The 13427-nt window shown below is 47.8% G+C and overlaps 1 protein-coding gene across 1 annotated transcript in view; it reads right to left on the reverse strand.

Annotated features, from left to right (window-relative positions):
* Positions 1 to 3333: 3333 nt before the first annotated feature.
* Positions 3334 to 13427, reverse strand: part of GJA1 (gap junction protein alpha 1) — a 39534-nt gene continuing 29440 nt past the window's right edge. The window contains exon 2 of the mRNA XM_069606602.1: positions 3334 to 6197. Coding sequence (XP_069462703.1) covers positions 5033 to 6181 — 1149 coding nt within the window. The 5' untranslated portion in view covers positions 6182 to 6197 and the 3' untranslated portion in view covers positions 3334 to 5032. The remainder of the gene's footprint in view (positions 6198 to 13427) is intronic.

The raw sequence follows: 13427 nt of genomic DNA on the forward strand, positions 1-13427 counted from the left end.
AACCTGCTGGAAGCGACTGCCCCCATCCCCCAAACTCCCCACCCCACCCCCAGCCAGACACCACATCTATGGCACAGTACGATTTCAAATCCTTGACTTTTAACGCCATCAACTGTTTCCATGTCACCGAGCCTGACCAGGACAGAGAAGGTTTATTCTGAACAGTCGTTATCCCCGCAGGGCCCTCAGGACTTTGCTTCCCATTAAGAGAGTAGGGAGTTATGCGCTCTGCGCGAGGCCCTGCATAGAGGAAATGGCACCACGCGGTCTCGCTACCATTTGAACTGCGCAGTTTTCTTGGCAGGGAATGTGAGTAGGGAGTTATGCGCTCTGCGCGAGGCCCTGCTTAGAGGAAATGGCACCACGCGGCCTCGCTACCATTTGAACTGCGCAGTTTGCTTGGCAGGGAATGTGAGTAGGGAGTTATGCGCTCTGCGCGAGGCACTGCATAGAGGAAATGGCACCACGCGGCCTCGCTACCGTTTGAACTGCGCAGTTTGCTTGGCAGGGATTTCGAACCCCGCAGGAGGCGCAGACATGAAAGGTGCGCACGTGGTGCTGCGGCCTGCAACACGCAAGGCAGTGAGGACGGAGCATGAAAGCAAAGTGCAAAGGTAAAAATGACAAACGGCACACATGCATGTACTAAATTAAAACTTTATTTGCTAAAAAAATGCTCTGCAGAGACCAGGTTCAGATGAACTAGCACGGAAGACATGCAACGAAGCTCAACTTGACAGCAGTTTTATTGTGGAATGTCGAACAAATTAGTTTAAGGTAGGGCAGCGCTTGTCAACCCACCGAATTGTAAAATCCAGTCAGGTTTTAAGACTGACCAACAAATATGAAAATAATCTACACTGAATATCTGTACATGTACATTTATCTCATGCATAATCATTATGGAGTTTGCCAAAAACCTGATGAGATTTGACTATCCGATAGGTTGACGACCCCCTTTTTAAAACACATATGGTTGGTGGTAAACGGTGAAAGAGCCACGCCTCTCCTCGTTTCATCCAATTCGGCTGTGGAATCAGCGAGGAGGACACACAAATAGCGAGATTCGTTCAACAGATGCTGCGTTTCAAATAAATTAGTTACATGTGAGAGAAAAATCCGTCGGCCTCATCTTGAATTCCAAACAAACGCTAAGTGCAAACATGACAACAGCTGAAGTCCCGAAGGCATGCTTAACCGTGAAGGGCCCACTGCGGCCACTTTGTTGCAGTTAGCTTTATTTACAGTACAAAGTGTACGACATCCACTCAAACAGTTACGCGGTCAGAAACGCCCCCAATTCCCCAATTAGCGCATTGAATATTCCAGCTCAAAGCACGGCTTCTACGTAACTCACAGTAATCACCCACGTGAGCCTGTTTACAGTACAAAAAAAAAACTCTATCGATCGAGCATCAGTGGCTAAAATTTACCAGAAAAAAAACCACTTGCGCCAGAAATGGCCTTACTGCTACTAAAAGAAACCCAAACAAACCCCCAACCATAATCCTACTATAAAACTATACCCAAAAGTGGATACATTGAAAACATGTTTACAGAGTCATAAAAGCAGTCTGTCGTTTGCTTTACTGCACAGTGCGAGTCATAGCATGTAAACACTGCCTTGGCCCACATTTTGCGAGACATCCGGTTGCCATGTTCCGCAGTCATCGTGCCCAGTTGTGCTTGTGGGCTGCTTGCTGCAGATTCATTCGGATGTCGTGTTGTTAGCCAGCCAATGGCAGGCCAGCAAATGGGCTGCGAGACGAGCATGTCTTTTGGATCTATCCAATCAAGAAGTCCATCACGCTGAAATGGCGGCAGTGGTGTGGCCCAAGCGTCTGTGCTCTTGCTCCTGGAGTCTTTCTGACAGGCCTGTGTTCATAGTGGTTCACTAGCAAATTGGGTAACGCCATTGCCCTGGTCCATAGGTCACAGGCCTAAATGCACATGTCACTGTAGGGATGAGTGGCACCTGGTACCTTGTATTGATTGACATGCAATACTCCATCAAGACACAGGACGCCATTTTAGCTTGGGAGGAAAATCTGATTCTGCTGCTTGGCAAATGAGTGTTGGGGAGCCTCATTTGAAGACGCGTGCATTGAAATGTACAGGTTAAACATGATCATTGTAAATTCCCCCTTAATAGGAAGATGCTCAATGTCAAAGTGCAAATCAAAAAATGGAATGTTTGTCGCTGTCCACCTCGTATCCATAGGATGCAAACAGCACTGTTTCCAGCCGCAGCTTTCATAGGTGAGGGTACTAACTCCGTGCAAGGCCTCTCCCCAGCTTCCTTGTTAGCTGGTATGGTCTAAAACAATAGGACTGCATTCTCAGCACCGCTGAGACTAGAAGCCCTGAACAGCAATGGTGCACTCCAGAGTTTTCAATTACATTCATTCACAGGTTGTTATAATACACCATGGCAGGTAGGTCTTGTACATTTCATAGGTTGTCATCTCCCACGCCCAACCCAAAAAGAGATGCATTTAATTGGTTTTCGAGGTTAATCTAGTTTTGGAGCCGCTTTCTCTACGAAGGAGACCTTGAAGAATGTCATGTCTCTACACGAGCAAAGTATGAGTTTGGTGGTCTGGAGCATAGCGGAGGACATGCCTAGTGCAATATGATACACTGTCTCACTTCCAGGTGCATAGCCAGGCCACAGATTACATTTCCCAGTCCGCGAACTAGCATATTTGCTTATTCCAGGTTGGTGACTAGGCGAGTAGATTAGTCAATGTCAAGGCAAAGTTCACCAGCAGTGCCCCACTCAGTGCCTCTTTCACCTTGCCTGCAGTCCCTATGCCCGGCTCAGAGGCCCCTGCTCATTGGCTGGCTCCAGTATGTCTTTCTCAAATACCCTGGTGGCTTGTCAGTCACTCCTATGCTCTGCTGAGGGACTGCTATATCTTAGCCTCGTTCCTTCTTCCCTGTGTATAGCCATCTCCACTTTGTCTGCCTGTACTTTGAGCCGCTCATAGAACTTTGTACCTTTCCTGCCTACCCTTTTTCCAGCTCAGAGACCCATGTGCCTTGCCTGTCTGCACTGACCTGTTTAGAGGCCTGTACACCTGGCCTGCTTAGCATATTCCATGATCATAGCCCCCTGTGCCATGCCTGCCTGTCCTGTGCAATGCTAGAGACACACGTGCTGTGTTTGCATCCCCTTTGCTCACCCAAGTCCTGCTCAAAGTCCCCTTCACCGTTCCTGCTTCCTGCACACCTTTCTCAGGAAACCCCATGCCTGGTCTTCCTCACCTATACCCGGATCAGAGGTGCCTCGCCTGCCTCCCTGGTGCTCAGAGACAGTTGTGTCTTGTATACCTCTCACATGCATTGGTCATTCTCCCCTATGCCCTCCTCAGAGGAGTTTTGTATACCTTCCCCAAAACAAACCTGGCGACACCTGTGCCTTGCCTGACTACTCTATACCTATGTTATAGGTGCTCTGCCTGTCTCGTGTGGCTTGCTCGAAAGTGCATTGTTTGCCTGCCTGATCAGAGACCCCCTTCGTGTGTGCATGCCTATGAAATGCATCAATCTGTCACGTTCCTCTCTATTAGAAAGCAGGGCTTGGCCCACTGTTTCCATGTTACCAGCTTCTCCTAAACCACCAATAAGAGTGGGGAATCCTGCACGCGAGAGGGACAGAGGAAAGTGAACCTCATGCAGGTGCGTGAAGGTAGAAAAGAATGCTCTTCCGTGGAAAAGAATGTGTTTGCTTTTCACCCTTTCCTCTGTGAGGAAACATCCCCCCAGCTCGCCTTGAAAGAGCATTCACTACAGAAGAGAGAGTGCTTGTGATGGGCCCAGGAATATGCTGGAAGGTCTTGGGAATTGTATAGGCTGGTTAGGCAAAGGCAGAAACTCCAAGCTTCGGAGCCTTGCAAGATGTCTGCCTTCTATTCGCCTAGAGCTGAATGGACCCACAGTTGTAAGATGGCTGCTAGATTGGGGTCCTTTCCGTTTAGTGTATCTCCCCACCACTGGTGTATTTAGCAGTTGGCAGTCTTGGCATGTAGCTGCATATTTGTGCACGCAAGATACAACCTGGCAGTTTAAGTGCGGTCTCATGCGATTATCAGTCTCTAACAGCTATTTATAAAATGTCAACAAGACTATTTTGCCCAGAACCTAGTCCAGTTAAGTAACCAGTTCCTGTCTAACGAAGTGGCAGAAGCGCGCGACTAGGAGTTCGTCTGGAGCCAGTTCCATCTGTCAATAAGTCCAACTCTGAAGGCTAGAGAAAAAAAGGGAATGGCTAGGTAGAAGGCCTCAGTCTTAGAAACACTTAGCTAGACAGATTAGCCATTTCTTGAAAAATGATCTAGCACATAACGATCTAGCCCGCCCCTACCTCTTTAGGGAACCATCAAGGTCTTTGCTTAGCTTGGAGCCGTTGCGGAATTAAATTGTATGGGGCACACCATATTGTTTTCCTGCAAACACCAGCAACACTCGCTGTGCCAAGGAGAAGGTAGCCACTGCCGCTTCCCGAAATCAGCTGCAGTTTTACATTCCTCCAGACACTGAACTCAAAGTCACATTTCCTCGAGTTTCTCCTTTGTGCAGTTTCCACGTCATTAGGGTATGTAGGAGAGAGCTCTTCTGTGTGCTGTAAATTACTTCCCTGCAAATGGAAGCAGTTTGGTACCCTTGATTTGAAAGTGACTTGCAGCCTTTTATCCGCACAATAGTTTTTTTTTTCCCAATATCTTGTGATACTGAACACTCTTCACAAACAATTTCACCTCAGAATCCTGCACACTCAACTAAACAGCCGTTTTAGCACAACGAGAGTGACATGTAATTATCTTTTCTTGAATGTTTTAGTATTTAAAATCCAATCTGTCATTTGTTACTTAAATACCCAAGTGTACCTTCCAAAAAAACAACTTAAGTTCGATGATGTCTTTGTAACAGATCTCATCGCTGAGGCTGTTCAGTACCGCCTCCTCTGGCGCGGATGTATGCGCCAACCGCTCCAATGTTTTTTCACGGTTGAGCGGGCAGACAAGAGGAGCTAGATCTCCAAGTCGTCCGGTCGAGGCCTACTACTGGCATGGCTGCTGGCTCTACTGGGTGGCCGGTGGTCCACGATTGCCAGGGGTTGCAGCTCATGCCCAGGTGACAGTTTTTTTGTGTTCTGATTGTCGTCGGGGAAGTCAAAGGGCTGTGCATGAGAGTTCGAGATGGTGCTGCCAGCCTGCCCCATTCTGTTCTGCTCTGCGCTGTAGTTGGCCCAATTCTGTTCGCTGGCCTGCTTGTTGTAATTGCGGCATGAGGAGGCGTTCCTGTCGCTGGTGACAAGCTTGTAACCTGGCGGGGACATGGGAGACAACGGAGCGGTTGGAGAGGAGCAGCCATTGAAATAGGTGTACTTTTGAGAGCCGCATTCTTTAGGGGGGCTCACGGCAGCACTGGCGGTGGAGTAGGGGTCACCCTTCCCCTTGATACGGTCCTTGACGCTTTTGTAGCAGACGTAGAACAGCTCTATGATGTTCAGGCCAAGAGATACCAGAGACACCACCAGCATGAACCAGATGAAGATTGTTTTCTCAGTGGGCCGCGAAAGGAAGCAATCCACTTGATGTGGGCAGGGTTCTCTTTTGCATGTGTAAATGGCACTGAGGCTGAAACCGTAGAGGTACCACTGGATGAGTAGGAAGCCAACCTCGAATATAGATTTCAAGAATATGCTAGCGATGTAGGTGTGAAGCAGACCCCCACGCATCTTGACCTTGCCGTGCACCTCCAGACCATATTTGAACTTCTTAATTTCAATCTGCCTGAGGTGCAGCTCCACATCAGCCCCATCACTCTGGATGATTTTGAGTGCGTCTGCCTTGTTGTTGAGCTTTTCTTCTTTACGCATCAAGTAAAAGACGTGAGCCAGGTATGCGAGGGTCGGCGTGGAGACGAATATGATCTGAAGCACCCAAAAGCGCACATGAGAGATGGGGAATGACTTGTCGTAGCAGACGTTCTCGCAACCGGGCTGCTGAGTGTTGCAGCGGAACGCAGACTGCTCATCCCCCCACGCGGACTCCACAGCGGTGCCCAACAGCAGGATGCGGAAGATGAAGAGGACGGAGAGCCATACTTTCCCTCCGGCTGTAGAGTAGGCTTGCACCTTGTCAAGGAGCTTCCCCAAGGCACTCCAGTCGCCCATCTTTGCCAAAGGCTGCCTAAAACACAGGAAACAACAACGAAAGGCTTGTTAATTTGGCCAATGTGAGTATTAATCACTTTAAGTATTCGAAGAATGACAGAGAGGGCAGTATTGATACAGTAAGTAAACACACAGGCAATTGTGTTGACCTTTTTCCCTGGATCTTTCATCATGCTCACAAAGGGCTAGGCATTAAGGAGCCCTACAGCAGCTAAATGGTGTAGCAGACACGTTCACACCCTAAAAACAGTCAAATACTCTCCAAATAAAATAGGAAATGCAGGACAATAATTTTACAGCCTGTGCCGTGCGTTCACTAACATGTACCGATATACACATGTTTGTGTCAGTGGTACCAAAAGAGCAGTGCCACAGGAAGGAACTCTAACATTAACACTGCCGGATCTGAAGAGAAGCTTTCAAGTAAAAACGAACCAGCCAAGAGCTCAACAGCAACATTTAAAACAGCATCTTCTGATTTGCAGGAATTACTGGGTACAAAGATGCATGCGTTATTTAGTACCATGTAACATCTATTGACATAAACTTCCCAGTTGATCGTATCATAGGCCTCGTAATGGCATCATATGTCAAGGGACACCCTTTGCCAAGTACTCACACCATTGTCAAGGTTTGTATCATATGCCCAGTTGTGCACACCATGTGCCATATATTGTATTGATATATTGGGGTATTCACACCTTTTGAAGGGTATTCCCAAAGAACATGCAGATACTTGCCATCGTATGGAATGCTACTGCTACCATTTCCCAGGTTTTGCCATCATACATCTAATTACTCACGCTATATACCAGCTATTGGTATCACTGTCCTGGAACTCCTACCATTTGTCGGGTTTTACTCATAATATTGCCAAGTGCTCACTGAATAAGCGAGATTTATCCATTATAATCCCTGGTGACTCTCACCATGTCAGCTATTAACATTAAATCCAAAGGTACTCACATCCTATTCCAGGTTTTACAATCATTTGCTCAGGTGCTCACACAATTTGCCAGGCATTGCTAATGCAATGCACAGGTACGCACACCATTGCCAGGCATTGCCAATGCAATGCACAGGTACGCACACCATTGTCAGGCATTGCCAATGCACTGCACAGGTACGCACACCATTGCCAGGCATTGCCAATGCAATGCACAGGTACGCACACCATTGTCAGGCATTGCCAATGCACTGCACAGGTACGCACACCATTGCCAGACATTGCCAATGCAATGCACAGGTACGCACACCATTGCCAGGCATTGCCATCACAGGCTCCCATGCTCGAACAGTTTTTCCGATATCGACTTGAAATGCTCAGGTATTGGCATCAATCAATGCTCAGGTCTGAGAAGCTGAGGGTGAGGGGCAGGGTGAGTGAGAAGTACATACACCCTGATTTCCTATCCTGGATCCCACCAAAGGTAGCTGAGAAGCATTCTCGGTCTTTCTATGCTCTCCCTGCCCCCACCAAGCTGTACGGCGTGCACAGATGTGTAGAGGTCCCATTGCCTGGCCAAAGTACAGTGCACCTCTGCACATCTATCTACTCCTACATGCAGCATAATGTTAACAACTTAAGTGGTGCAAGCACCATCAAAGAGCCAAAACTAAAAAGGGAATCACTTGGTCCATACAGGGCGGTGGAATGCTGCCTGAATCTACTGTTACACCTGTAGTACATCACTGGTAATGAGGAAAGAAGGATCACTGATTTGGTCTTGGGATTTAGGAAGAAAGTATGACCTAAACAGTGCCTCCTTTGAGGAGGAATTACAGGCTTCTCATCTGACGCTGGCTGGCAGTCATACCCAGGCACACTTCACAACACTAACAGGCCGGTATTTACACATTCTATGGGCAGCCATTTTATACCACAGTGCTTCAGGGCACGAAGGAATAACAAACGGCGGCATATGTATCACAAAGTCCAAAACACCAACGTCATCGGTTTATCTTTCCAAGCGTAATGTTGTAAAAAAGCAGCCACCGGCTCTTTATCACTTTTCAATGAATGCCTTCCAGGATAGCCAGCGCCAGGGCAGCAGAAAAAGCAGGCGGCCAGGAAGCCTGTGTTTTTATAAAGATATTTCAGGCTTCTCTGGCACTATTTAGAGCTCGGATGTAAAACTAACGCCAGTGGTGCCAGATAAGAGAAATGGAGACAAACAAACAGTGTGAGGCTCTGCCTAGTAAATGGCACTGCCTGCCTGGAAGGCTGATAGTAGAGTGGTCAAGGCGAGGCTCGGAGTGTGTGTCTTTCCATCATCCCGCTCACTCACTGCACGAGGCGCTTCACACCGGTCACAGTTGCAGAAGTGCTTCTTTTTTTCCATGGAGTAGGCAAGGCTACAATGGTGATAACAGCATCCAGCATGTCTACAAGCACGCTGAGCCAGTGCTAAAATATGGCGCTTCTGGCTAGGGCCCAAGTATCAGAGAGGCCTAGATTGGCATAAACCCTTGGAAAATGCGCCCCCGACCCCTTAAGCGGCAGAGTTTGGAGTGACGTGAATCCGCCCACTGGCTCTGCTGCAGCGCCGTCAATGCATGTATGTGGAAGGAGCTGAGCCCATGGCAGCCCATGCCAGCGTGTTCCCTCGGGTACATATATGATGAGCATATCATTGCGATCTGAGCGTGCTGTGAGGCCAGGGGTGCATGTGCTCTGGAGTTCTGTGAGGCCCGCTTTTATTTATTTGTTCGCTTCTAAAAACGTTTTATTTTCCCGCATACAGAATGCGAAGCCCTCTGATGAGAGTGAGAGAGATGGCCCAAGCTGCTTTCATCTGTAATTCATAAAATAATGTTTCCGGTAAACCATCCCTAAAAGCGGGTCTGCTGATCAAACCCCAGCCCCCTCCATAAAGTCCCATGATGCCAAAAGCATAGAACACGCATAGAGCTGACATCTGCAGCACTTGACCTTCAGTGGCACAGAGCAGGTTCAAAGGTCACATGAGCCTTCTTGACAGCTGCTGGGACATGCCTTCTTTTGTGCCTTGAAACACTTGTTTATAGGCGTGTTACAGATGCCATATCATATCATATCATATCATACCATGTTCCTGCAGGCAGAGGCTGCATTTAACTTCCGCATCTCTTATTTAAAATATTATAATGTAGGCTCTATCAGTCTGGTGGCTGGGCAAACTCTAAGAAAAAGGCATTCCTGGTTTTGGTATGGTGACTGATAGCCCACAAATATTAAAGCCACACACAAAGTGTTATCATGCAAGTGTCAACCATGTGAGCTCAGGTGAACTATGTGACGGCTATGTGGATTTATTGCTGGCCTGCTTGTCTCCACTTCAGCAAGTGAGACAAAGGCAGGATGCTGCTCACATTGATTCTCTGACTGGGAGGGTATTGCTTCCTCCAAGCCAAGGAGCTCTCTCAAGGAGATCTTCTGTGAACCACACATTGAAAAGGCACACACTTAACAAAGGCCAACCTCCGGACCATGGTGTTCAACAACACCAAAGGGCAGTTGAAGCTGCAATCTGGGAAAGATGGCAGGGTGAGATGGGCCATGACGAAAGAGGGGAGCTGAGAAAGGTTTTGCTGTCTTGCTTTTCTGTGTGGCTCTCTTTTCTTTCTGTCCCCTCTACTTACTGTGCAGCAAAGCACTCTGGTTATGATGCGAGAAGGCAAAGCAAGGGATCCCCACTTCTTTTTTATAATTCTTTCCTGGACCTCAAGAAGAAGACATCTCTGTAGCACTGCGGGAGTGCAGTCCATTCCAAAGTCCTCTGCCATAGAGGTGAATACAGGTGCATCCAAGTTAGAACAGAGTCTCAGGGAAGGTTAGGGTGAACTGCTGCACACCAAGACCTGCACTCCGCTATTTGCACTGGAACTAGGCTCATCACTGAAGAAACAAAATGAAGAAACCCCTCCTGTTGCCAGTCAAGCTCCCTGGACTTGAAGTAAAGAATAAATCATGTTCTGGAACCCCTGGAGTGGGACTCACAACATCCTGAGGAGCTCAAAGCAGATTGGGCTCCTGCTTCCACCACTTCAAACCATCCTTGAATTGATTTGACCTTCCTCAAAGCCTTCAAATCATGCAGGAGCTTTGGTGCTACATGTTTGGACATTCGTACCACTATTTGCACCCGTCAAAATTGTTCAATTCCAAATCACACCAGCAGCGCTCCTCTCCCCATTCGGCTGGAACAACCTCTCACTATCATAGAAGCTTTCAAGCCGCTGCATCTTCAAGCAATGCATCGAACCGCTAGGACCTTTGTACTCAGCTGGCCTTGACTCGAATCTCTGGAAGCAGTGTGTCGTGCACCAACTCGACCCAGCGGTACCCATCATTTTGAATCAGATCGACCATCAAACCAACCCTTCAAGCAAATTCCATTACTTTCTATTTCAAGGCCTTGTGTGAACTTCTTGAATTTCTTCTGAGGATAAGAGAGTTCTTTGTTGCTCCAGGGAATGCTCTCTCTAGTCCTACCCATTAAGGAGTGTTGAAATTAACTTATCTCTCCCACATTGTCCCATTTTGAAGGGTTAATCTAAGAACTATGTGGCCAGCGCTGTTCAAAACAGGCCAGGCATGTTTTGTGAATGAGATAAACACAAGAGATGAGCACTAGCAACTGAATCAAGTTGCGCAGGACATAGAAATTAGTTGATAGATCGCATGCTTCTCAGATATAATTGGATGGGGTGAACCTGCTGCAAGAACACAGGAGGAGGAGGTGTAGCCCTCATCTCATTGGACGACTAGCAAGGGTTGCACCTGGATATCTTGAGCTTGTTATCCTGATCAATGGTCACAGAGATTGCGATAGATGTACATGAATACAATTTAATGAAAAGATCAGTCAATCAGCTGAAATGTGTTTCAACCCTCACAGGTTTTTCTCAAGGTGAGCAGTTTATCAAGTTGCCCAGTATGATCTGGGTGTGTCATTCACTGCAAAAAAATATATGCTGGTTTGTCTGTGGCTGGCCCAGCCGGTTGGGGGAACCAGCAAGGTATATATAAAGGGGAGTCTGGTGGAACTTGGGGACAATTGTCATGGAGAGTGGAGGGGACCTGATGATCAGTCCTCCTCCTGAGACGTTGTGAGGACAGTGAGTTTGAACCTAGATCCCCATCGCAGAATTGAACTGTTTAATTGGCAGATGGGAGAAATTTGAGCTCTCACTCTACAGGTTGATGGCTTCACTCTGCCTGCTGTATAAACTACAGGCTCGGCCAGTGAAGATTCCGGACCACCACTGGAAGAGGTGGCTCAAGGAACAGAAGGAAGTCCTTTGAAGAAGAGGGCATAAGGTGACGCTGAGCCTGAATGGATGTATCTCTCGGTGGAGAAAGGCAGATTCTGCTTGCCGATTTTGCAGGTGTATCACAGAGCCTATAGTCAATCTTGCCTGCAGTCAGGTTTGTATATTGACATTGTATCGCGGTGTACAGATTTCACCGGTTGTGCTCAATCTCTGCCGATTCATGATCATCCAGTAGCCCAGCCTGCGGCATTACGCCTTGCTGCTTGTGCGCTCGGGTGGGTGATGTAAATATGTGATGGTGAACAGGTTGTCTGCCTATCAACTCTTTGCTAGTGACCTCTTTTGTATTTGTTGTACGGCTTCTGGGGGTCATTGCCCCCTCACTTCCTGTCTATCCAATGCGCACAAAGTGAAGTCCAACAGCTGAGCTATGAGGTCGCAGGGACCCACACTTTAGGGTCTAGGCAATGTCCACTTTATGGAGCAAGCCAAGCAATTACAACAACAGGTGAAGACGGACTAAACCTGAATAGAGAAAGTGAGTCCTCTTACGCTGATTAAAGCATGGTGGAAGGTGCCTGTGCCAGGAGCAGACACTCCCATTTCATAAGGACTGTGACGAGGAAGACGTAAGAGGAAGTAGTGATTACTATTGGAAGCATTCATCTCCAACTACTGCAGTGCACTGGTAGGGCGCCTTACATAAAGCAGTGCTGCCCCAATCTCGAGTCCTTCTAGGCGAGAGGTATTTGCTAAAGAAGCTTGCAGGGCATTTCCAGATATTAAAAATGTGGCTGGCAATCTGAGGGGACATAACAGTTCAAACACGATTTTGGGCGGGGGAGGGCGGGGGTTCGAACGTGCATTACTGGACAAAGTATAATGAGAATGCCAAATCGGTTTCAGCTACTTCCATAGGGGGTCATTCAGATGGAAACAATATCCATTGATAGCAATTGCACACCATTAGTGAACCTTTCATCAGGGTAGGGAGGAGCGGTGGGGGAGGGGGGATAACCCAGCTCAGCTCCTTAACTCAAATATTCTTCCGGAAGGCTCATAGACAAACTGCCTTGGGGGGAGAGGGTGGGTTGCACCTCCCCCCTGTACCCTGTCGTCATTCTCCCTTGTAGAGCACTGGGCTATATGGCGTCTTTGGACACCTGCATAGGGCACATTGAGTGTACACATCAGCTGGGCTTCTCATTGGGTCCAGTGTCAGGTGGCAGCCTTTTCCCGCTGGAGTGCCAGCTCATTGGTGAGCTGCGGACATTCACACACATTTCTTTATGGAGGGAGAGCACAATGGCATTCCTCTGGGAACAAGAGATTGTGTCAGGGTGGTATAGCTGTACAATGTGTAGGGGAGGAGCAACACTGTGCTTCCTGCCACAAACCCATTCAGACATATGTTATTTTATGGCATGTTGTTACTGAAAAAACATGATTGCCCTGTTGCCACAAGGAGCTTCCTGGCCTTAACTAAGTGCTGTGTGATTTGCATTATTCTGTCTTTGAGTTGGTAAAGGTCTGTTTGGATCTTACCTCTAGATCAGGGGTCTAGATGTTTCGAACTACAACTCCCATCAGCCCTAGTCAGGTTAGGCAAGGGTGATGGGTCATGTGGTCGGGGGGGTGGAGGGGCTGGTGTAGTCAAAAACACACGTTGCAGACTCCTGGTCTAGATTCCTCTTTACCTTCCCCTCCGATCTTGACATCGTGTATTGGTATAATATATTCGTGTGTATGGTGTATGTGTGTGTGTATCATCACATGCAAACATGTAACTAGGTCGTGTGTTGGATGCTTGCATCTGGCTGTGGTTCCCTGTACGAATCTGGCATGCAGTGTCTCTCCTGTGAGTCTGTTAGTGTTTTGAGGTTATCAATAGCATCGTGCGTATCAGCTCGTTTGAGGCTCTTTGATCTTTACAAGGCAGAGACCTCAGATCAGAGTTCTCTGAGGGCTATGGTCAAGGGGTGTTGTCCCT

Source organism: Ambystoma mexicanum, chromosome 4p (genome assembly GCF_040938575.1).
Source record: "Ambystoma mexicanum isolate Mex_15411 chromosome 4p, UKY_AmexF1_1, whole genome shotgun sequence".
In the NCBI taxonomy this organism is placed as follows: domain Eukaryota; kingdom Metazoa; phylum Chordata; class Amphibia; order Caudata; family Ambystomatidae; genus Ambystoma; species Ambystoma mexicanum.